The 23,298-nt window shown below is 51.3% G+C and overlaps 1 protein-coding gene across 4 annotated transcripts in view; it reads left to right on the top strand.

Moving 5' to 3' along the window:
* Positions 1-23,298, top strand: part of UNC13A (unc-13 homolog A) — an 86,857-nt gene that overhangs the window by 11,207 nt on the left and 52,352 nt on the right. For all 4 annotated transcript variants that reach the window (XM_034945489.3, XM_055103783.2, XM_034945495.3 and 1 more), the window contains exons 2-11: positions 1,092-1,121; positions 2,375-2,474; positions 4,635-4,752; positions 7,433-7,556; positions 8,916-8,989; positions 10,414-10,468; positions 13,552-13,587; positions 18,849-19,056; positions 20,697-21,209; positions 21,710-21,818. In XM_034945489.3, the coding sequence (XP_034801380.2) occupies positions 1,092-1,121; positions 2,375-2,474; positions 4,635-4,752; positions 7,433-7,556; positions 8,916-8,989; positions 10,414-10,468; positions 13,552-13,587; positions 18,849-19,056; positions 20,697-21,209; positions 21,710-21,818 (1,367 nt within the window). The remainder of the gene's footprint in view (positions 1-1,091; positions 1,122-2,374; positions 2,475-4,634; positions 4,753-7,432; positions 7,557-8,915; positions 8,990-10,413; positions 10,469-13,551; positions 13,588-18,848; positions 19,057-20,696; positions 21,210-21,709; positions 21,819-23,298) is intronic.

Here is a 23,298-nt window from a genome sequence, read left to right as displayed (position 1 = left end):
GGTGCCTGACATATATTCAGGTTACACCTCCCACAAGCAAGTGGGGCTGGACAATCTCTGTCAACCCTCCATCCAGGACCCAAGGGTCTCCCTGTACATTACTTTTGGTTGTTGTTGAGACAAGAATCTCACTCTGCTGCCCAGGCTGGAGTGCAGTGGCATGATCTTGGCTCACTGCAACCTCTGCCTCCTGGGTTCAAGTGATTCTCCTACCTCAGCCTCCCGAGTAGCTGAGACCATAGGCGCCTGCCACCACACCTGGCAAATTTTTGTATTTTCAGTAGAGACAAGGATTCACCATGTTGGCCAGGCTGCTCTCGAACTCCTGACCTCAGGTGATCCACCTGCTTCAGCCACCTAAAGTGCTGGGGTTATAGGTGTGAGCCACCGTGCCTCGCCCTCCACATGCATTTTGAGAGCCAGCTCTCTGGGTTGCTTTGTCCCAACTCACCCAGCCTTCTTTGAGGCTTCACCAAACCCTGGGAGCATTTGACATTGCAGACTGAGCTGGACAATCAAGGGAGAGGTCTTGCTGACCTGTCGGGGCTGGTGGAGTCATCAGAGATTGTCTTTATCCTCGCCTTCTTCTTCTCCACCTCCTCAACTTCCCCTCTTCTTCTGGGGCAATCCTGGAGGGCTTCCTGTAGGAGGCCTCTCCCACCATCTGCCCAGCTCTTTCTTTCTAATCTTGTTCAATTGTGGGTAAAGGCACAGCTAGTTGGGAGCTTGGGGAGTTTGATGGGGACAGGGGATGGAGGGAGAGGGAGGGGCAGGGAATGCTCTCAGGGTCCAAATTTCCTTCCATTCTAGGGTTGCCTGTGCTCATCTGTCTGATGGCTTCTCTCTCTCCCTCTCATCCCTGCCTCCTCTTTCCTACCTCTCCTCCTCCCCTTGTCTCTGTCTCTGACATTGCTTCTATCTTTATCTTTTTTAACATCTGTCTATTTTGCTTTTTATCTTTGCCTGTCTCTCCTCTGTGTCTCTCTCCTTATGTCTCCATCTTGGTGTGTCTCTGAATCTCTCCGTATCTCTGCCTCCTCCTCCCCACATCTCTCCCCATCTCCCTTCCCTATCTCTGTCTCTCTCCACAGTCAAAAAAGCCAAGTTTGATGGTGCCCAAGGTAAGTGGCTTCTCTTGCTGTCCTGTCCCGTGTTGTCTGTCTGTCTGTCTGTCTCTTGGAGAGACTGGGAGGGGGTCCCAGCCCAGACTTAGAGTTGGGCTTTATGTCTTCTGAGCATCAGGAGAGGGGTCAGAAGATTAAATAGGGGGAGGGGCAGCCATTGGCCTGGGGTCCCTGCAGTTTGTATGGGGTTCCCCGGGTCTCCCCAGCCATCCTTGGAGAGTCTGTAAGGGGTGGGGCTTGCCCTGAGCCAGTGGCTCTTCCCAGGGTCCTAAGAGGTAGAATGGGGACTCTTAGATGGGGCTACAGGTGGGAAAAATGAGGCTCAGAGAGGAGAAAGGAGTTTCTTTCTTTTCTTCTTCTTCTTTTTTTTTTTTTTTGAGACAGAGTCTCCTTCTGTTGCCCAGGCTGGAGTGCAGTGGCGTGATCTCGGCTCACTGCAACCTCTGCCTCTGGGTTCAAGCGATTCTCCTGCCTCAGCCTCCCAAGTAGCTGGGATTACAGGCGCCCTCTACCACGCCCGGCTAATTTTTTAATTTTTAGTAGAGATGGGGTTTCGCCATGTTGGCCAGGCTGGTCTCAAACTTCTGACCTTAAATGATCCGCCCGCCTCGGCCTCCCAAAGTGCTGGGATTACAGGCGTGAGCTACCGTGCCCTGCCTTTTTTTTTTTTAATTTTTATTTAAAATTTTTATTTTTTGAGGCTGGAGTGCCGTGGTGCAATCATGTCTTACTACAGCCTCAACCTCCCGGGCTCAAGCAATCCTCCCACCTCAGCCTTCCAAGTAGCTGGGACCACAGGCGTGCACCACTGCACATAGCTAATTTTTTTTTTGTATTTTTTAGTAGAGATAGGGTTTTGCCAAGTTGCCCAGGCTGGTCTTGAACTGCTGGGCTCAAGCAATCCTCCCCCCTTGACCTCCCAAAGTGCTGGGATTATAGGCGCGAGCCATTGCACCCAGCCTGCAAAGGGGGTTTCTTACAGTCAATTTTGTTCCCCTTTTCTGGGACCTCAGTCTTTTTAGCTGAAAACCAATGGCATGGTCATTTCGAAGCAGCTGGATGAAGTATCCCAAAATTCCACGTCTCCCCACACTGAGGCCCCTCCCTTGTGCCCTGAGGGTGGGGTTGTGGGTTAGGGGGTGAGTGGCCCAGAAATTCCTGAGGGGATCACAGCAGATGGTCTAGAGCTTGGGAAGGGGCATTGGAGAGTCCCTGAGCCCCAGCGCTGACCCCTACTCTCACTGCCACAGAGAAATTCAACACGTATGTGACCCTGAAAGTGCAGAATGTCAAGAGCACGACCATCGCGGTGCGGGGCAGCCAGCCCAGCTGGGAGCAGGATTTCATGTTGTGAGTCTGCAGCGTCTGGCATGACCTCACTCTCTGGCATAGCCCAGCACCTCGCTGGCCCCTCAGGGCAGAGCTGGACACTGGGGAATCCCGGGTGACTCCCCTCTGTCCTCCCTCTTCCCCTGTCCACCTTATCACCTTCACCTCCAAAACACATCCCCAATCCAATCACTTCCCTTGGTCTCCGCGGCCACCAGCCAAGTCCCTGCTGCCCGCCAGCCTCCGCCCTGGCCTCCTGTGCCATCCACCTCCTACAATCTGTTCTCCTCCAGGCAGCCAGGGGGATATTTTTAAAACTGCAAATCACATCCTGTCGCTCCCATGTTCCAAACTTGTCCGTGGCTCATCGACCTCACAATAAAACCCACAGCCTTCCCCGTGATTCCCACCAGGTTCTCGCTCTATCTCCTTCACCTGCCCCAGCCACACCCACCTCTGCCCCTTTCTCCAACACTTCCCAGCTTGTTCTTGCCCCAGGGCCCTTGTACTTGCTCTCCTGTCCCCAGCTGGCTCTTCTCCTTCAGGTCTCAGCTTGTGTCACCTCCTCAGTGAAGCCCTCCCTGACCACTACCTCCAAGCTACAATTTCAGGGCATCATGCCTTCCCAGGCCTTGCCACCAATTTTGTTTGTTTGTTTGCTTGTTTTGAGGCAGAGCCTCACTCTGTTGCCCAGGCTGGAGTACAGTGGCGTATCTCGGCTCACTTCAACCTCCACCTCCCAGGTTCAAGTGATCCTCCTGCCTCAGCCTCCCAACTAGCTGGGATTACAAGCGTGTGCCACCACACCCGGCTAATTTTTGTGTTTTAAGTAGAGATGGTGTTTCACTATGGTGGCCAGGCTAGTCTCAAACTCCTGGACTCAGGTGATCCGCCCACCTCAGCCTCCCAAGGTGCTGGGATTATAGATGTGAGCCACCGTGCCTGGCCAATGGATTTTTTTTCCTTTTCTTTTTTTTTTTGTTTTGAGACAGAGCCTCACTCTGTGGCCCAGGCTGGAGTGTAGTGGCGCAATCTCGGCTCACTGCAACCTCTGCCTCCTGGGTTCAAGCTATTCTCCTGCCTTAGCCTCCCGAGTAGCTGGGACTACATGTGCGTGCCATCATGCCCGGCTAATTTTTGTGTATTTAGTAAAGACCGGGTTTCACCATGTTGGCCAGGCTGGTCTTGAACTTTTAACCTCAGGTGATCCACCTGCCTCGGCCTCCCAAAGTGCTGGGATTATAGGCATGAGCCGGGAGCCACCACTCCCAGCCAACAGATATATATATCAGATATATATATATACTTTTTTTTTTTTTGAGACTGAGTTTTGCTTTTGTTGCCCAGGCTGGAGTGCAATGGTGTGATCTCGGCTCACCACAACCTCCGCCTCCTGGGTTCAAGCAATTCTCCTGCCTCAGCCTCCCGAGTAGCTGGGATTACAGACATGCACCACCACGCCCGGCTAAGTTTATATTTTTAGTGGAGATGGGGTTTCTCCATGTTGGTCAGGCTGGTCTTAAATTCCCAACCTCAGGTGATCCGCCTGTCTCGGCCTCCCAAAGTGCTGGGATTACAGGCGTGAGCCACCGTGGTCGGCCATATTTTAAAAATATATTCCTTAAGATAAATCTTTGGTAAACTGTAAATTCAGTGAATCTCACATTTCACCAAGTTTCCTGCTCCCCCAAATTCACATATGTCTAGGGCGAGGCCTGCAGGGAAAGTGCTTTGAGGTGGGATCGTGTCCTCACATCATTAGATGGAGATGACACTGGGAAGGACAGAGGTGACCCGAATGTCCTTATCCTGTAGGTAAAGGGAGCTATGGAGGGTATTTGAGCCTCTTCCTCACTTACCCAGCATGGTCAGGGTTGGAGGGCCCAAGGAAGGGCTCAGAAAGATGAAGGTGCAGGCGATGTGTAACATCTGTCCCCACACCATCCTTCCCGGCTTTGAATCCTGGTTCTTTTGTGATACCCCGAGCTCTTAACTTCCCCCACTGGCCTCAGTTTCCCCTCTATAAAATGAGAACCACCATGTTACCCTACCACCTAGGACACTCCCAGGCCTAGGTTTGAATTGCAGTATGCTGTGTGTTCTCAGGCGAATCAACTAAACTCTCTGGGCCCCCGTTTCCTCCCTCCTGCTCCCTCGACGCCCCCTCTCCTTTTTCTGCAGTGAGATTAACCGTCTGGATTTGGGACTGACGGTGGAGGTGTGGAATAAGGGTCTCATCTGGGACACAATGGTGGGCACTGTGTGGATCCCACTGAGGACCATCCGCCAGTCCAATGAGGTGAGTGGCGGGTGGCCTGAGGGTGAAGAAGGAGGAGTGCCTTGCAGAAGCCCAGAGACCAGTGAACTAAACAAGATGGGCATTTATCTCCTATCCCCTGACAACATCAATGTAGACACTCGGGATTGCCACGAACCTTCCAAAGTCACTAGGGCCTATACACCTTCCATCTTGCTCTGCCTCTCTCTCCATGTGGCTTCCACCTTGTGGCCCCAAATGGCTGCTTTAGGCTCACCATTGCATCTTCATTCCAACCACGGAAAGGTGCTGGTGGTGGGGGAGGGGGGTGGTTCATGCACATCTCATTGGCCAGACCTTAGACATGTGGCCAACACCTTGCTGCAAGGGATTCTGGGAAATGTAGTCCTAGGCTGGAAAATGTAGTCCTGCACTGTGCTACCCTAGGCACAGCTAAAAATGTATTACCTTGGAAGGAGAAAAGGGATAATATAGGCAATTAGCATTTTGTGTCCCAGATGGGCAGCAGCAGGAAGCTTACACCAACTCATAAGACGGTGCTAGGTAACAACCCTGGCCCCTCAGCCTGTGCATCATTGTCAGCAGGTAGTAGTGATGTCTATTTTTTATTTAATTATTTATTTTTGAGACAGGGTCTCACTCTGTTGCCCAGGCTGGAGTGCATTGGCATGATCATGGCCCACTGCAGCCTCGACTTCCCAGGCTCAAGTGATCCTCCCACCTCAGCCTCCTGAGTAGCTGGGACTGCAGGTGCATGCCACCAGGCCCCCCTTATTTTTTTTGTATTTTTAATAGAGACAGGGTTTTGCCATGTTGCCCAGGCTGGTTTCGAACTCCTGGGCTCAAGCAGTCCACCCACCTCAGCCTCCCAAAGTGCTGGTATTACAGGTGCGAGCCACCATGCCAGGCCATGGTCATGTCTATTCATCTGTCCCCACAGCCCAATCCCTGGCCTCCTAACCTCAAGTCTCAACCTCTCCATGCTGACCCCAGGAAGGCCTTATTAGCTGGAGCTCTGATCTGTCCTCCCCTGTCCATCTGCCTTGGGAGGCCCTTCAGATGGCACCTGCCCACTAGCCTCATCTCCCCCCACACTCTAACCTCTACCCCTCCCAGATTCCACCCTCTGAACCTTTGCATAGTGTGTTCCCTGAGCTTCAAGTGTCCTCCTTTCCATCACCTTCTAAATTCCCATGTGCCCACCTCCAGGAAGCCCTCTCTGACTTCTCTCTAGATCCTTTAGCCCTCCTTCCTCCCTCTGGGCTATGACCTCATGGGGCTGGGGGTGCCTGTGTCCAGCCCTGTCTCCCAGGGCTATGGGCTCTCAGGAGCCAGGGTGATGATGGCTGGGCCTCTTGGGGACCCTGGCATCACCCAGTATGAACCAGGCATAGAGGAGGGACTGGGGACTGTTTTTTGTTTGTTCATTTTTGTTATTTTATTTTATTTTATTTTATTTTATTTTATTTTATTTTATTTTACTGTGAGATGGAGTCTCGCTCTGTCACCCAGGCTGGAGTGCAATGGCACAATCTTGGCTCACTGCAACCTCTGCCTCCCTGGCTTAAGTGATTCTCCTGCCTCAACCTCCTGAGTAGCTGGGATTACAGAGGCCTGCCACCACACCCAACTAATTTTTGCATTTTTAGTAGAGATGGGGTTTCGCCATGTTGGCCAGGCTGGTCTTGAACTCCTGACCTCAAGTGATCCGCCCACCTTGGCCTCGCAAAGTGCTGGGATTACAGGTGTCAGTCACCGCACCTGGCCAGTGAGTGTTTGTTTTTGAATGAATGAATGCAGAGGGACGAAATGGTTGCAACAATCTAGGTAAGTGAGTCTAAAAGGAAGCCTTGGCCGGGCATGGTGGCTCACACCTGTAATCCCAGCACTTTGGGAGGCTGAGGCAGGTGGATTGCCTAAGCTCAGCAGACCAGCCTGGGCAACATGGTGAAACCCCGTCTCTACTCAAAAATACAAAAAATTAGCCAGGTGTGCTGGCACGTACCTGTAATCCCAGCAGCTCAGGAGGCTGAGTTAGGAGAATCACTTGAGCCTGGGAAGCGGAGGTTGCAGTGAGCTGAGATCACGCCACTGCACTCCAGCCTGGGTGATAGAGTGAGACTCTGTCTCAAAAAAATTAAATTAGGCCGGGCATGGTGGCTCATGCCTGTAATCCCAGCACTTTGGGAGGCCGAGATGGGTGGATCACGAGGTCAGGAGATTGAGACCATCCTGGCTAACACGGTGAAACCCCGTCTCTACTAAAAATACAAAAAATCAGCCAGGCATGGTGGCAGGTGCCTGTAGTCCCAGCTACTCGGGAAGCTGAGGCAGGAGAATGGCGTGAACCCGGGAGGCAGAGCTTGCAGTGAGCCGAGATCGCGCCACTGCACTCCAGCCTGGGCGACAGAGCGAGACTCCATCTCAAAAAAAAAAAAAAAAAAAGAAAAGAAAAAAGAGAGAGAAAGGAAGGAAGGAAAAGAAAGGAATAAAGGAAGAAAGGGAGGAAGGGAAAGAAAGAAAGGAAGGAAGGAAGCAGGGAGGGAGGGAGGGAAGGAAGGAAGGACGGAAGGAAAGAGAGAGGAGACATGACTTTGGTTTTGGGGTAGGGGTGAGGGGGATGTCTCATGCGAGAGTAGGGGCCCTGGGGACTAGTGACCAGCAGATTCCTGACCCACACACCTCCTCCCCCAACCCCCAGGAGGGCCCTGGAGAGTGGCTGACGCTGGACTCCCAGGTCATCATGGCAGACAGTGAGATCTGTGGCACCAAGGACCCCACCTTCCACCGCATCCTCCTGGACACGCGCTTTGAGCTACCCTTAGGTGAGTACAGGGGCCCGGGACCTTCACCCAGCCCCAGCCCCAGTTGTGGACTCACTCAGCTATTCCAGGAGAGTGAACAGGCCTGGGTAGGTCTAGCTGACCCTTCAGGCTGAGAATGAGGGTCCTTCGCCCCGGAGGAGAGAGAGTTTCTTGGGTTGCAGAGAACAGGGATGTGAACCTGCTGGGTGCGGGCCATGACCTGGGCCCCGTAGCTTCCCAGTGAGCTGCAAGTGCTTCACGACCGAGGGCGTTCAGGGTTGAGCTATCCTGGCTGTTCCTTGGTGATGCCTGAGACTGCAACAGTGAACTGGGGATAGGAGGAGAGACAGACAGAGACAGAGAGACAAAGAGAGACAGAGAGAGACATGTAGACAGAGGCTGAGAACAGATAGTCCCCTCTTCCTTTCCTGGAAGCACCTTGAGTCTCTCCACCTCATTCTAAGAACCCATGGCTGGCCAGGCATAGCTTCTCATGTCTGTAATCCCAGCACTTTGGGAGGCCAAGGGGGGAGGATCATTTGAGGCCAGGAGTTTGAGACCAGCCTGGGCCATCTAGTGAGATCCCATCTCTATGAAAAAGTTAAAAATTCAACAGGCATGGTGCTGGGTTTCTGTAGTCCCAACTATTTGGGAGGCTGAGGCAAGAGGATGGCTCAAGCCCAGAAGTTTGAGGCTTCAGTGAGTTGTGATTGTGCCACTGCACTCCAGCCTGGGTGACAGAGCGAGACCCTGTCTCTAAAAAAATAAAAATAAAAACAATGGGCTGGGCGTGGTGGCTCATGCCTATAATCCCAGCACTTTGAGAGGCCGAGGCAGATGGATCACCTGATGTCAGGAGTTTGAGAGCAGCCTGGCCAACATGGAGAAACCCTGTCTCTACTCAAAATACAAAAAAATTAACTGGGCATGGTGGTGCACACCTGTAATCCCAGCTACACGGGAGGCTGAGGCAGGAGAATCGCTTGAACCCAGGAGGTGGAGGTTGCAGTGAACTGAGATTGTACCACTTCACTCCAGCCTGGGCAACAGAGTGAGACTCCGTCTCAAAAAACAATTTAAAAATTAAAAAATTAAATAAAAACAATGGCTTCCCCACCCTCGTAAAGGCTAGGAACCATCTCCTGTCATCCTCCAACTATTCTCCATTCAGCTCTGGGAAGAGGGGCGTCAGAGGCACCACGGTACCTCCCCTTCATCTCCATCCACCCTCCTGAGACCGCAGACCAGCCCACCCCTACTTCTGAGGCTTTGCCAAAGACCCCAGAAGCCAGGGCCCGGGTGGAGCTCAGTAGGCCTGGAGGATGGAGGCTGAGCGGCAGGGAGGGTCTTCCAGGCTCACAGACAGGGCTCTGCTTGCAGACATTCCTGAAGAGGAGGCTCGCTACTGGGCCAAGAAGCTGGAGCAGCTCAATGCTATGCGGGACCAGGATGAAGTGAGTGTTGGGGTGGGAGGGGCCTGTTTCTTCCTCATTTCTGTCTCTGTCTCCCCATGATTTTACTTACAGATGCTGTTTCTCTCTGAGCTTGTCTTTCCCTGCATCTCTGTTTCTAACTCTTTGTAACCTGACTGCATCCATGACCCATGTGGTCCAGTCTCTAGACAATGATGGGGTCAAGAAACACACAGAGGCCAGGCGCAGCAGCTCACACCTGGAATCCCAGCACTTTGAGAGGCGAAGGTGGGCAGATCACCTGAGGTCAGGAGTTCAAGACCAGCCTGGTCAACACAGTGAAACCCCGTCTCTACTAAAAAAAAAAAAAAAAAAAAAAAAAAATTAGCCAGGCTTAGTGGCTCACACCTGTAATCCCAGCAATTTGGGAGGCTGTGGCGGGCAGATTATTTGAGGCCAGGAGTTCGAGACCAGCCTGGCCAACATGGTGAAACCCCGTCTCTACTAAAAATACAAAAAATTAGCTAGGCATGGTGGCGGGCGCCTGTCATTCCAGCTCCTTGGGAGGCTGAGGTGGGAGAATCACTTGAATCTGGGAGGCAGAGGTTGCAGTGAGCCGAGATCACGCTGCTGCACTCCAGCCTGGGCAACAGAGCAAGGCTCTGTCTCAAAATAATAATATTGATAATAATAATAAAATAAAAAATTTTATTTTTCATTTGGCGGATACATGTGCAGGTTTGTTACACGAATATATTGCATGATGCTAAGGTCTGGAATTCCATGGCATTACTCAAATTGTAAACACAGTACCTAACTGGTAGTTTTTTCACCCTTGTCCTGCTCCCTCCTTCCTCCTTTCTGGAGTCCCCAATGTCTACTGTTCCCATCTTTTTTTTTTTTTTTTTTCTTTTTTGAGACGGAGTCTCGCTGTGTCACCAGGCTGGAGTGCAGTGGCACGATCTTGGCTCACTGCAACCTCCACCTCCCGGGTTCAATTGATTCTCCTGCCTCGGCCTCCCGGGTAGCTGGGACTACAGGCATGCGCCACCATACCTGGCTAATTTTTGTATTTTTAGTAGAGACGGGGTTTCACCGTTTAGCTAGGATGGTCTCGATCTCTTGACCTCGTGATCTGCCCGCCTCGGCCTCCCAAAGTGCTGGGATTACAGGTGTGAGTCACTGCACCTGGCCCCTAGTCTTTTTTCTATCTCTGTTTCTTACTTTTTCTGTCTCTGTCTCTGTCTTTCTCTCTCTCTCTCTCTCTCTCTTCTCTCTCTCTCTCTCTCGTGTGTGTGTGTGTCTTTCTCTCCTTTTCTCTCTTACTCCCTGTATCCTTCTCATAGAGAGGGAGAGAATTTGGGAGGTAGAGGGAAGTCGGGATGGGATAGATCAGAGGACTATCCTGGTCCCCTGGCCTTTGGCCCCTCTGAGAGAAGCCCTTTCTCCTTCCTCCACCCCTTCAGTATTCGTTCCAAGATGAGCAAGACAAGCCTCTGCCTGTCCCCAGCAACCAGTGCTGTAAGTACCTCTTGATTCTTCCTTGGGCATCAGCTGAAATCCTCATCCCTCCCCTACCCCATGACTGTCCTGTCTAAAGGCTCCTCCAGTCCGGAGATACAAGTCCTGAGAGTGCAGTGTCCACTTATAGTGTATTAGAAATCAGCGTTTTGAGGCTGGGCATGGTGGCTCACCCCTGTAATCCCAGCACTTTGGGAAGCCGAGGTCAGGAGTTCGAGACCAGCCTGGCCAACAGGGCAAAACCCCATCTCTACTATAAATACAAAAAAAATGAACAGGCATGGTGGTGGGTGCCTGTAATCCCAGCTACTCAGAAGGCTGAGGCAGGAGAATTGCTTGAACCCAGGAGGCAGAATCTGCAGTGGGCCAAGATCATGCCACTGTACTCCAGCCTGGGTGACAGAGCGAGACTCTGACTCAAAAAAAGAAGGAAGGAAAGAGAGAAAGAGAGAGAGAGAGAGAGAGAAAGAAAGAAAGGAAGGAAGGAGAGGAGAGGAAAGAAAGAAAGAAAAAGCAAGAAAGAAAAGAGAAAAGAGAAGAAAAGAAAGGAAGGGAAGGAAGGAAAGGAAAGGAAGGAAAGGAAAGAGAAGAGTTCTGAGACTTGGGCTTGATGAAAGACAAGAAGGAAGAAAGGAAGGAAGGAAGGAAGGAGAGTTCTGAGACTTGGGCTTGATTCCCACCTTGCTATGTGGTCATGGGCAGGCCAGTGTCCCTCTTCGATATTTAGGGGCCCTCTCTTTGAAATAGCGCATCTGACAGCCCCCTCACTCTGAGGGCTGTTGGAAGGATCTGGGACATCTAGAGACATGAAAAACACTTCGTAGATGCTTCACTTCCATTCATCAGATCCTGGATGAGGGCGTATAACTCATTCCACAAACTATTCACGGGGCCAGCACAAACCCCGAGCAGCCCACGTCAGATGGTGCAGACAGACACAGGCAGAAGATCCTGCCAGCACATGTACAACGGGCGCACGTACAACAGACGAAGGCTGTTTCACTAACCCATTTTCTTAGATGGAGAAACTGAGGCCCAAGAGGAGATGTGATTTACCCAAGGCCACACACCCGGCAACTGGCAGAGCCAGGATTTGAACCCACGTCTGAGGGACTCCAACTTTGCTTCCCTTTCCACTGCACCTTGTCTGTTAGTGATGATGATGATCACATTCCTCTTCCTATTTCCATCAAGGCTGCAGTTGTCAAGATTTTTTATCTTCCTGGGCCCTGTGGACACTCAGATGCATCCAGACCAGGTCTTTTCATGGATGGAGGAGCTGTCTCCCTCCTTAAAATGACTTCCCATTGCTCTGTGGTGGAGGAGAAGTAGCAAATATAGCCTTAGGGCAGAGCTCCCACCTGCTGACACCAAAACCCCACTGCACTCTTTAGCCTCCTTCTCCTTTCCCATTTACTTTCTTTTCTTCTTCTCTTTTTTTTCTTCTTGGAGATAGAGTCTCCCTCTGTCACCCAGACTGGACTGCAATAGTACTATCTTGGCTCACTGCAGCCTCTGCCTCCCAGATTTGAGTGATTCTTGTGCCTCAGCCTCTTGAGCAGTGGGGATTACAGGCACATGCCACCACGCCCAGCTAATTTTTGTATTTTTAGTAGAGATGGGGTTTTGCCATGTTGGCCAGGCTGGTCTCAAATTTTTTACCTCATGTGATCTGCCCACCTCAGCTTCCCAAAGTGCTGGGATTACAGGTGTGAGCCACCGTGCCTGGCACCTTTTCCATTTGCTTTTCCATCTTCCTTTTCTCCCCTCTCACAGCTTTCCCTGTATCTGTGTCTCCCTCACCATGTGTCCAGGAGGGTGGTAATGGAGCGGGGGTTGAGGAGGGCTTGGGATACTCCAGTTGGGGTACCCTGTTTCCACACTAACTTGAGGAGTCATATTGAGAAAGTTCCTTGGCTTCCCTGGCCAGGGAGGGGTCATCACTACCTAGAAGGAATTACAAACCCCTGCTTGGTGAATGGGGTCATTGAGAGGTTGCAATGGGGGCGGGGCCAGGCAGAGTGGAGGCAGGAAGGCAATGGCGGAGAGCCCCTGGGCAGATGGACTACAGCCAGGGGCAGGTTCATTTTGGGAAGTGGAGACCACCACTCAGTATTTACCCACAAGTCCTCCCTTGGAGTATTTTGTCACCCTATTTCCCAGAGAAAGCAGCCAATGGTCCCAGGAGCCAGGATTCTGGTCCAGGACATTTTTCTGAAGTGCCAGGTACTGCATGTGATAGGCAAAGGTGGTTCTCGCCCTGGCCCTGATGCGCAGAGGCTCTGTGACTTTGGGCTGCTCACTCCATCCCTCTGAGCCCCATAGTTTCACCCATAAAATGAGTAGAATGATAAAATCCACCCAACAGGGGTGTTTCAAACCTTAGGGTTTCCAATTTAGTGTGTCTTTCCTTATCCAAGAGCTGGGAGAGGAAAAGGGTGGAGACTGGGAGACTGCTAACCCTAGACATCATAGTCAGAAAACCCTGGGCCCAAATACCCACTTTGTTACTTCCTGACTGAGCCTTTCCTCTCATTGAAAACTGAGCCAGGCACAGTGGCTCATGCCTGTAAATCCCAGCTACTCGGCCTCACTTGAGACCATGTGTTTGAGACCAGCCTGACCAACATAGCAAGATCCATCTCCACACAAAAAAACAAAAAGAAAAACCACCAAGAACCAAAACATTAGCTGAACATGGTGGTGTGTGCCTGTAATCTCAGTTACTCAGGAGGCTGAGGTGGGAGGATCACTTGAGCTTGGAAATTGGAGGCTGCAGTAAGCCGTGATTGCACCACTCTACTCCAGGCTGGATGACAGAGTGAGACCGTGTTTCAAAAAAAAAAATTAAAGAAAAGAAAAAAATAAACAAACAGGGATATCCCACCTTCCTCCCAAGGTGGAGAGCAGAGACACAGCAAGTGTCAGCAATGAAGGTGATACTCAGGGAAGGTACTCAGGACAAGAGGGACTCTTGGGGTGGGGGGAGCAGTTGGGGAGAGTGAGGACAGCAGGGGAGCCCCCTTCCTACACCCACCCCTCTGTCTGCTCCCTTTTATTATTTCTGCTCCTTCTCTTTGTAGGCAACTGGAATTATTTTGGCTGGGGTGAGCAGCACAGTAAGTACTCAGCCTGATTGATGTTCTGGGAGTTACATGGGAAGGTGGGCACCTTGGTGATCCCAAGGCCCCTCCCCACTACCACACAGGGAAGCAAGGAGCCTGTGATGAGCACGTGGGGGCCAGAGGGCTCGGCAAGACCCCTTTCAAGCTTTCCTGTACCCTGTTCATTAGTGCCTGTTTTGGGAGGCCTGCCATCTGCTGGGGAGTGGGCACCATCATTGGGGTGGGGTGGGGGGGTTTAGCCTGGAGGAGTGGACATTTAGACCAACAACCTGCTTGTCTCCAGCTGGGCACTGTGACCCCCGCACCCCACTCCGCCGTATAACCTCACCTCCTCTCCTGTAGCCCCTGCCTTTTGGTCTTCCTGTCTTCCTTTTCCACTTGGAAATGCGTCCAGTGTCACTCAGAGGGTAGTGGGTGGGCGGGGTCTCTAACAGAACGGCGGGCCAGGGACCTCAGGGAGATGCACACAGGGACCTCAGCACCCCCCAGGTCCACCCACACTCACACCTCACCTTCCACCTTCATTTGCTCTCCCAGGGAATAAGGCAAGCCACCCCCTCCCTAAATTAAATGTCCATTTTCCTTTTCCTTTTTTTTTTTTTTTTTTTTGAGACGGAGTCTCACTCTATCACCCAGGCTGGAGGGCAGTGGCACGATCTCAGCTCACTGCAAGCTCTGCCTCCAGGGTTCACGCCATTCTCCTGCCTCAGCCTCCCGAGTAGCTGGGACTAAAGGCGTCCGCCAACACGCCCGGCTAATTTTTTGTATTTTTAGTAGAGATGGGGTTTCACCGTGTTAGCCAGGAGGGTCTCGATCTCCTGACCTCGTGATCCACCTGCCTTGGCCTCCCAAAGTGCTGGGATTACAGGCATGAGCCACGGCACCTGGCCCTAATTAAATGTCCATTTTTCTACCTAACAGCGGTTCCCAACCTTTTTGACACGAGGGACCAGTTTCATGGAAGACAATTTTTTTATGGACTGGGGTTGGGGGATGGTTTCTGGATGATTCAAGTTCACTGCATTTGTTGTGCACTTTATTTTTATTATTATTACATTATAGTATGTAATGAAATAATGATACAACTCATCATCATGTAGAAGCAGTGGGAGCCCTGAACTTGTTTTCCTGCAATTAGACAGTCCCATCTTAGGGTGATGGGGGACAGTGACAGATCATCAGGCATTAGATTCTGATAAGGAGCACACAACCTAGATCCCGCACATGCACAGTTCACAGTAGGGTTCACGCTCCCGTGAGAATCTTTTTTTTTTTTTTTTGAAACAGAGTCTTGCTCTGTTGCCTAGGCTGGATGGAGTGCAGTGGTGCAATCTCGCCTCACTGCAACCTCTGCCTCCGGGTTCAAGTGATTCTCGTACCTCAGCCTCCCAAGTAGCTGGGATTACAGGCACGTGCCACCATGCCCAGCTAATTTTTTGTATTTTTAGTAGAGACGGGGTTTCACCATGTTGGCCAGGCTGGTTGTGAACTGCTGACTTCAGGTGATCCACCTGCCTTGGCCTCCCAAAGGGCTGGGATTACAAGTTTGAGCCACTGCACCCGGCCTTCTATGAGAATCTAATGCTGCCACTGATCTGACAGGAGGTGGAACTCAGGCTGTAATGTGAGTGATGGGGAGCAACTGTAAATACAGATGAAACTTCACTCGCTCACCCAACCGCTGCCCACCTCCTGCTGTGTGCCCCAGCTCCTAACAGGCCACAGACCAGATCCATGCCCTAAAGAGTTGCTCCCTTTCTCCCATACCCCGCCTCTTCTAGAGAAATCCAGTCCTCTATTCTTTCTTTCCTTCTTTCTTTTTTCTTTTTTTTGAGATGGAGTCTTGCTCTGTCACCCAGACTGGAGTACAGTGGTGCGATCACTGCTTACTGCAACCTCCACCTCCCCGGGTTCAAGCGATTCTCTTGCCTCAGCCTCCCAAGTAGTTGGGATTACAGGTGCACGCCACTATGCCTGGTTAATTTTTGTATTTTTAGTAGAGATGGGGTTTCACCATGTTGGCCAGGCTGGTCTTGAACTCCTGACCTCAAGCAATCCTCCCGCCTTGGCCTCCCAAAGTGCTGGGATTATAGGTGTGAGCTACCATGCCTGGCCAGTCCTCTATTTTGAGGATAAATCTGCCTCCTTCTCTGTCCTTCAACTGGGGAGTCCTTCACTCCTTCCTCATATCCTGGTGGACAAACCTAACTCCAGGACCAGTGAAACTGTTGACAAACACTTTGGTCCACCACAATTTATCAAAAACAAGTTGGTTAAAAATCAACTTAGGCCAGCCACACTGGCTCACACCTGTAATTCCAACACTTTGGGAGGCTGAGGCGGGATGGACGCTTGAGCTCCAAAGTCTGAAATCAGCCTGGGCAACAGAGCAAGACTCCATCCCTACAAAAAAAAAAAAAAAAAGGGCCGGGTGTGGTGGCACACCCCTGTAGTCCCAGCTATTTGGGAGGCTGAGGTGGGAGGGTTGTTTGAGCCCAGGAGGTTGGGACTGCAGTGAGCCATGATTGTGCTACTAGACTTCAGCCTAGGCAACAGTGTGAGACCCTGTCTCTAAAAAATAAATAGATTAAAATAAATAAATAAAATCAATTTTGCCAAAATGAATGCTTGGCAGACAGGGCAAGCTCGATAACAACCAACTTGCCACAAACGAACAGTACGGTCAAAAGCAAAGATAGACCAGGCGTGGCAGCTCACACCATAATCCCAGCACTTTGGGAGGCCGAGGTAGGCAGATCACTTGAGGTCAGGAGTTCGAGACCAGCCTGGCCAACGTGACGAAACCCCATCTCTACTAAAAATACAAAAATTAGCCAGACATGGTGGTGCATGCCTTTAATCCCAGCTACTCGGGAGGCTGAGGCAGGAGAATCATTTGAACCTGGGAGGTGGAGGCTGCAGTGAGCCGAGATAGTACCATTGCACTCCAGCCTGGGTGACAGAGCGAGACTCTGTCTCAAAAAAAAAAAACCCCAAAACCAAAAAACAAACAAAACAAAACACCAATGCAGCTAAAGCTGATAGATAATTGGGTCAGAAAGGAAAGACAATTGAACCGAAAACAGACCGTTGGGTTAAAACAAAAGTGGTTGAAAATAGCCAGAAGCAGGCAATTTAGTCAAGAGCTACTTAGTAGAAAGCAGAGCCTGGGCAAAAGCAAAAAGAATCCAACTCAAAGTAATTTACCCTTCATAAGCAGATAATTTGTCAGGAAAAAAAAAAACTGGGTAAACATGTGCACAGCCTCATGCAATTTGGCTGGAAACATCTCAGCCCGGTCAAGGACAATTGGGTAGAAAGAATGCTGGCCGGCCGAGGTGGCTCACGGCTAATCCCAGCACTTTGGGAAGCTGAGGCGGGAGGATCGCTTGAGCCCAGGAGTTCAAGATCAGCCTGGGCAATATAGGGAGATCCCATCTCTACAAAATAATAAATAAATAAAATTAGCTGGGTGTGGTGGTGTGTGCCTGTGGTCCCAGCTACTGTGGAGGCTGAGATGCGAGGATCTCTTGAGCCCAGGAGGTCGAGGTTTCAGTGAGTTTTGATCGCGCCACTGCACTCCAGCCCAAGTGAGAGAGACCCTGTCTAAATGAATGGATGAATACAGCAAAAGTCTGAAGGTTTCACTCATTGCTCTGAGATTTTGGGGTCTGGGGGTTTTTTCATTTTTTTACATCCTCTTCCCCTTACCCGTACTTCTCATGTTTTCTTCATGGACTACTTTTTCTTTTTTTCTGGATACAGGGTCTCATTCTGACACCCAGACTGCAGTGCAGAGGCGTAATCATAGCTCACTGCTACCTCGACCTCCTGGGCTCCAGCAATGCTCCTGCCATACCCTCCTGAATAGCTGGGACTACAGGCACCCACCACCACGCCCAGCTAATTTTTAAATTTTTTTTAAGAGATGGGGCCTTACTATGTTGCCCAGGCTGATCTTGAACTCCTGGGCTCAAGTGATCCTCCTGCCTTGGCCTCCCAAAGTGCTGGGATTACAGGCATGAGCCACTTTGCCTGGCCCATGGACTAGGTTTTACTTTACTTTTATTTTATTTTATTTTTTGGAGACAGGGTCTTGTGTCACCCAGCCCCTGGAGTGCAGAGATGTGATCTTGGCTCACAGCAATCTCCACCTCCTGGGTTCAAGAGATTCTCCTGCCTCAGCCTCCCAAGGAGCTGGGATTACAGGCACATGCCACCACAGCTGGCTAATTTTTGTATTTTTAGTAGAGACAGGGTCTTGGTATGTTGCCCAGGCTGGTCTTGAACTCCTGGCCTCAAGTAATCTGCCCGCCTCCGCCTCCCAAAGTGCTGGGATTACAGGTGTGAGCCACTGTGCCCGGCCTTTGCTTTACTTTTAAAATAAAGATAACTTTATCATTCTTTTTAGTTAAAAAATTAAAAAGATTGCATTATTGAAATATTTTTTTTCAGAAGGTACAGAAAAGAATAAAGAAGAAAATGTACAATCCCCAATTATGCCACCACCCAGACATGTTGCTTTTAGAATTGGAATTTTTTTTTTTTTAGGATTTAGAAAACAAACTGTTCTTTTTTCTAAGGAAACCAAACTAAACCAAAATATCTTTTAGTTCTTATTAAACATGAAGTTTGGCAACTCTACCACATTCCATTTTAGCAATAGATTCCAAGTGTGTGGTGGCTTTGCCAAGCTAAGAATCTAATCCTTTTTGAAAAAGACAGAACCATGTCTCAGCATCTTCTTGGTTCTTGCATATTTGTTAAGTTCAGGTCTGGGGTCGTCACCCTCAGATATCAGGAAATCTCTAAGGGTTAAAGAGCATTCCGTCCACTTTGAACTCCTGATCTTCTTCCAACTTCCCCCTGACTGTCTGTGTGACTCCTGTTATGGGAAACTAACTGCTCAGTGGAAAAAAATCCCATCTCATTTTCAGAGATCCTGACCTTCAGCAAAGTTGTTCTTCACATTTGAGCTGAAGGATGCCCTCTACTCTGTCCCTGTTTTCTTCACATTGTAGGTCCTACCCTAGCCCCTAGACTTTAGGTCCAATTTGACCCACATAAAGCAAACCAGGGTTTTCACCTCCCTTGTTCTGAAGCCTATATCTCTATTAACATGACCCACAATTCTTTATCCATACTAGTAAAAAATTCTCTTCTTCGGTAGCAGCACCGTAAGTCTGGGAAGTTGTATTGGCTCCCATCATGTGCACTCTCTCTTCCTCACCCTCTTCCCATACCTCCTCTCCCAGACGATGACCCCGACAGTGCAGTGGATGATCGTGACAGTGACTACCGCAGTGAAACGAGCAACAGCATCCCGCCGCCCTATTATACTACGTCACAACCCAACGCCTCAGTCCACCAATATTCTGTTCGCCCACCACCCCTGGGCTCCCGGGAGTCCTACAGTGACTCCATGCACAGTTACGAGGAGTTCTCTGAGCCACAAGCCCTCAGGTAGGTGCTGCAGAGTGCAGCATGCATGTGGGTCCTGCTGTGTCTCCTGGAGTGGAGAGAGGGGTAGGGGGCTGGACAGAGCTGGAGGTGGAGTTCCAGAAGGGCAGAATTCACCCATCCAGGAGGGCAGAATTCACATTTTCTTGTGGGAATTAGCCATTTTTTTCTTTTCTTTTTTTTTTAGACGGAGTCTTGCTCTGTCACCCAGGCTGGAGTGCAGTGGCACCATTTCGGCTCACTGCAACCTCCACCACCCAGACTCAAGCGATTCTCCTGCCTCAGCCTCCCCAGTAGCTGGGACTACAGGCACAGGCCGCCACACCAAGCTAATTTATTTTTATTTTTTGTGGAGATGGGGGTCTTGCTCCATTGCCTGGGCTAGTCTTGAACCCCTTTTTATTCCTATAGCATCCTCGAGCCTGGCCAGGGAAGAGGGTCTCAGGCGCTAAGATTGGAGGAGGTATCTAATCGGGAAATGATAAGGTTCGTTGAATGACTAAGTGAATGGTTAGAAGAGGGCTGAGTGGTGGCCCCTATGTCCCCCTGCCTGTATTTAGACAGAGACAGATATTGCTGTTGACGTTGAGCACGATCCTGGGTTCACATAAGCAGCATATAACAGAGGGCCTGACCTGGCCAGACAGTGGGGGGCATTTGCACAAGTAAGTGATGTTTCAGTGGGTACCAGAGGGTGGGTAGGAGTTTGCTAGATAAAGCAGACAAGGAAGAGACCACGGCAAGTGCACAGGTTTATGGTGTTGGAGAGACAACGAGGTGGCCAGCGTGGCCGGAATGGAGGAGGTGGGGAGAAGTGGAGGGAGGTATGCAGGGGGAGTATGGAGCGTATGGGCCACACAGGGCTAGCACAGATTTTATTCCAAGGCACTAGGGAGCCATGGTAGGATTTAGAGCAGGGGAGGGAGGTGATTGGATTTACAATTCCCTGTGGCTTCCAAGGGAAGCAGGAACTGTGGAGACAGCATCTGGTAGAGACAGCAGAGGCTGGCCTGGGTTGGGGCCCAGGGTACGGGGAAGTGGATGCATTTCCCATACTTTTTCGAGGTGGAGGAGAGACCTGCTGCGGGGCTGTGGTGATGGCGCTGACCCTGAGTTCCCAGCACAGCCAATTGCTTGTCCCCCACAGACCGCAAATGCCACAAAAGCGGGAATTTTTTTTTTTTTTTTTGAGACGGAATTTCGCTCTTGTTGCCCAGGCTGGAGTGCAATGGCATGATCCCAGCTCACTGCAACCTCCACCTCCTGGGTTCAAGTGATTCTTCTACCTCAGCCTCCCGAGTAGCTGGGATTACAGGCATATGCCACCACGCCCAGCTAATTTTTGTATTTTTGGTAGAGACGGGGTTTCACCATGTTGGCCAGGCTGGTCTTGAACTCCTGACCTCAGGTGATCTGCCCACCTCAGCCTCCCAAAGTGCTGGGATTACAGGCGTGAGCCACTGCACCTGGCCAAAAGCGGGGATTTTTGTCTTTTCTGATCATGGCTGTGTTTTCCAGCCCCTAGAGCAGGACCTGGCACATAGTAGGTGCTCAGTCGGTGATGAGTCAATGCCTGTGTGACTGGGGCTCAGGTGGGCAGTGACTCGGTACCCCAGTCCCTGAACCCTGTTCCATCCCCACAGCCCCACGGGTAGCAGCCGCTATGCCTCTTCCGGGGAGCTGAGCCAGGGAAGCTCTCAGCTGAGCGAGGACTTCGACCCTGACGAGCACAGCCTGCAGGGCTCCGACATGGAGGATGAGCGGGACCGGGACTCCTACCACTCCTGCCACAGCTCGGTCAGCTACCACAAAGACTCGCCTCGCTGGGACCAGGACGAGGAGGAGCTGGAGGAGGACCTGGAGGACTTCCTGGAGGAGGAGGAGCTGCCTGAAGATGAGGAGGACCTGGAGGAGGAGGAGGAGGTGCCTGATGATTTGGGCAGCTATGCCCAGCGTGAAGACGTAGCTGTGGCTGAGCCCAAAGACTTCAAACGCATCAGCCTCCCGCCAGCTGCCCCAGGGAAGGAGGACAAGGCCCCAGTGGCACCCACCGAGGCTCCCGACATCGCCAAGGTGGCCCCCAAGCCAGCCACGCCCGACGAGGTGCCTGCAGCTGAGCAGATCCCTGAGGCTGAGCCACCTAAGGACGAGGAGAGGTAACAGGACGGGGCCAAGGGGCCAGAGGGGCTGCCACAAGGTCACAGGGTCAGCAGGGCTATGATGGGGTCAGCGTGGACCTGGGAAGTTGCTGGGGCTGAAGTTGTCACAGGCTCTTGGGTTTCTTAAAGGGATCAGAGGTGACAGGGTAGAGTAGGGAGGTCAAAGAGGGTTCAGGGGGCCATGAAGGAGACTTAGAGTTTGTGATCTTAGTGGTTGCTGGGGTCGGAGAGGTCAAGATCCTGGGCAAATGGGGGGCCAGAGGGGCTGGGCTGGTGAAAAGGAAGCCGGGGAACAGTGAAGTGTCAGAGAAGCATTGGGTGTGTGGGAAGGGGTGAGGGGCACTGAGGTGGGCCAGGGGACACGCGTGGGTCCTAATGTCTCTGAGAGGTCAGAGATAACATGGGGAGCTATGCATCACTTGCACAGCTGGAGGGTCAAGGGAAGTTCAGGGGTCACGGAGAGCCAGCCCAGAGCCTCATAGTGTTCCCTGCCTCAGTTTCAGGCTGAGAGAGGATGAGGAAGGCCAGGAGGGGCAGGACTCCATGTCCAGGGCCAAGGCCAACTGGCTGCGTGCCTTCAACAAGGTGCGGATGCAGCTGCAGGAGGTGAGTGACACGCCCAGCCATGCCCCTGCCACACTTAGCCAGGCCACGCCCAATGACACGCCCACACATGGTTTGGCCACACCCACACCTATATTGGCCACGCCCAACACCCCACCCATACCCAAGCCTAGCCTGGGCATGCCCAGTGCAGTGCCCACACTGTGCCCATGCCCCAGCCACTCGAGCTCTTCCCTGGCCCCACCCTCATTCAGCCTGGCCTCACCCAATGTCACCAATGCCCCACCCACTCTGACCCTTCCTTAGCCACATACACACACAGCCCAGGGTATCCCCATGGCCCGTCCACACCGGCCTGGCTATGCTAACTCCCAAACGATGCACCAAGTCTGGCCCCACACATCCCCAGCCCAGCCTCCTTCCCAATGTCAGCCTGGGTTTTCTAGGTCAAGAGGGAGGAGAGAAAACTAGGGCTGAAATTGGGCTGAAGTCATGGTTAGGGATCAAGGTCAGGGTTAGTTCAGCCATCAAAGATCAGAGGTCAGGGTTAGAATTGGTGTTAGGCAAAGGGGTCAGTGCTTAGGGCCAAATTGGAGGTCATTGTCAGGGTTAGGGAAAGGTCTGGGGCCGGATCAGTAGGGGAGTAGGAATCAAGGGAAGGAATCAGCATCAGGGTCAAGGTGACTGTTTAGATGGGCAGCAGGGTTGAGGCCATTCATTTATTCCTTCATTCAGCTCACCCTGGGCTGGGGACAGCTGTGTTGCTCTTCAGAGTTACCCTCCAAACTGCAGTGGGATTGGCAGGAGGAGATTCTAAACAGACTCCCAAAGGTTTAGACCATCAAATATCAGAGCCACAAAATTACCAAACGAAATTTCTTAACAGTTTTAAAATAGAAATCTATTTTTTGACTCAGCAGTACATACATATGGTTCTAAATGAGACAGGTGGAAGAGGACACAGTGAAAAGGCTGTTGGATAACTTCCACTAGGTCAAGAAATTAAATTGAAAAAATAGCAGCTACTATTGGAACTATGTGATATACAAGAAAAACAAACTGTGGAACTAGTAATATGACAAGAAAAAGACACATGGAAGGCTCTCTGGGTTTCATAGGAAAAGCATAAAACTAATCCAAGGCAATCAGGAAAACTCCCTGGAGGAGATGACACTTAAGGAGAAGTGATGGCCGGGCGTGGTTGCTCAAGCCTGTAATCCCAGCACTTTGGGAGGCCGAGGTGGGTGGATCACGAGGTCAGGAGATCGAGACCACCCTGGCTAACACGGTGAAACCCCGTCTCTAGTGAAAGTACAAAAAAATTAGCCGGGTGTGGTGGCAGGCACCTGTAGTCCCAGCTACTCGGGAGGCTGAGGCAGGAGAATGGCATGAACCCGGGAAGCGGAGCTGGCAGTGAGCCGAGATTGCGCCACTGCACACCAGCCTGGGTGACAGAGTGAGACTCCGTTTCAAAAAAAAAAGGAGAAGTGATATCCAAAATATTTCAACAATATTTCAGGAG

This window comes from Pan paniscus, chromosome 20 (assembly GCF_029289425.2).
Source record: "Pan paniscus chromosome 20, NHGRI_mPanPan1-v2.0_pri, whole genome shotgun sequence".
Lineage (NCBI taxonomy): Eukaryota > Metazoa > Chordata > Mammalia > Primates > Hominidae > Pan > Pan paniscus.
The sequence above is the reverse complement of the archived record's forward strand: the minus strand, read 5'-3'. Positions and strand labels throughout refer to the sequence as shown.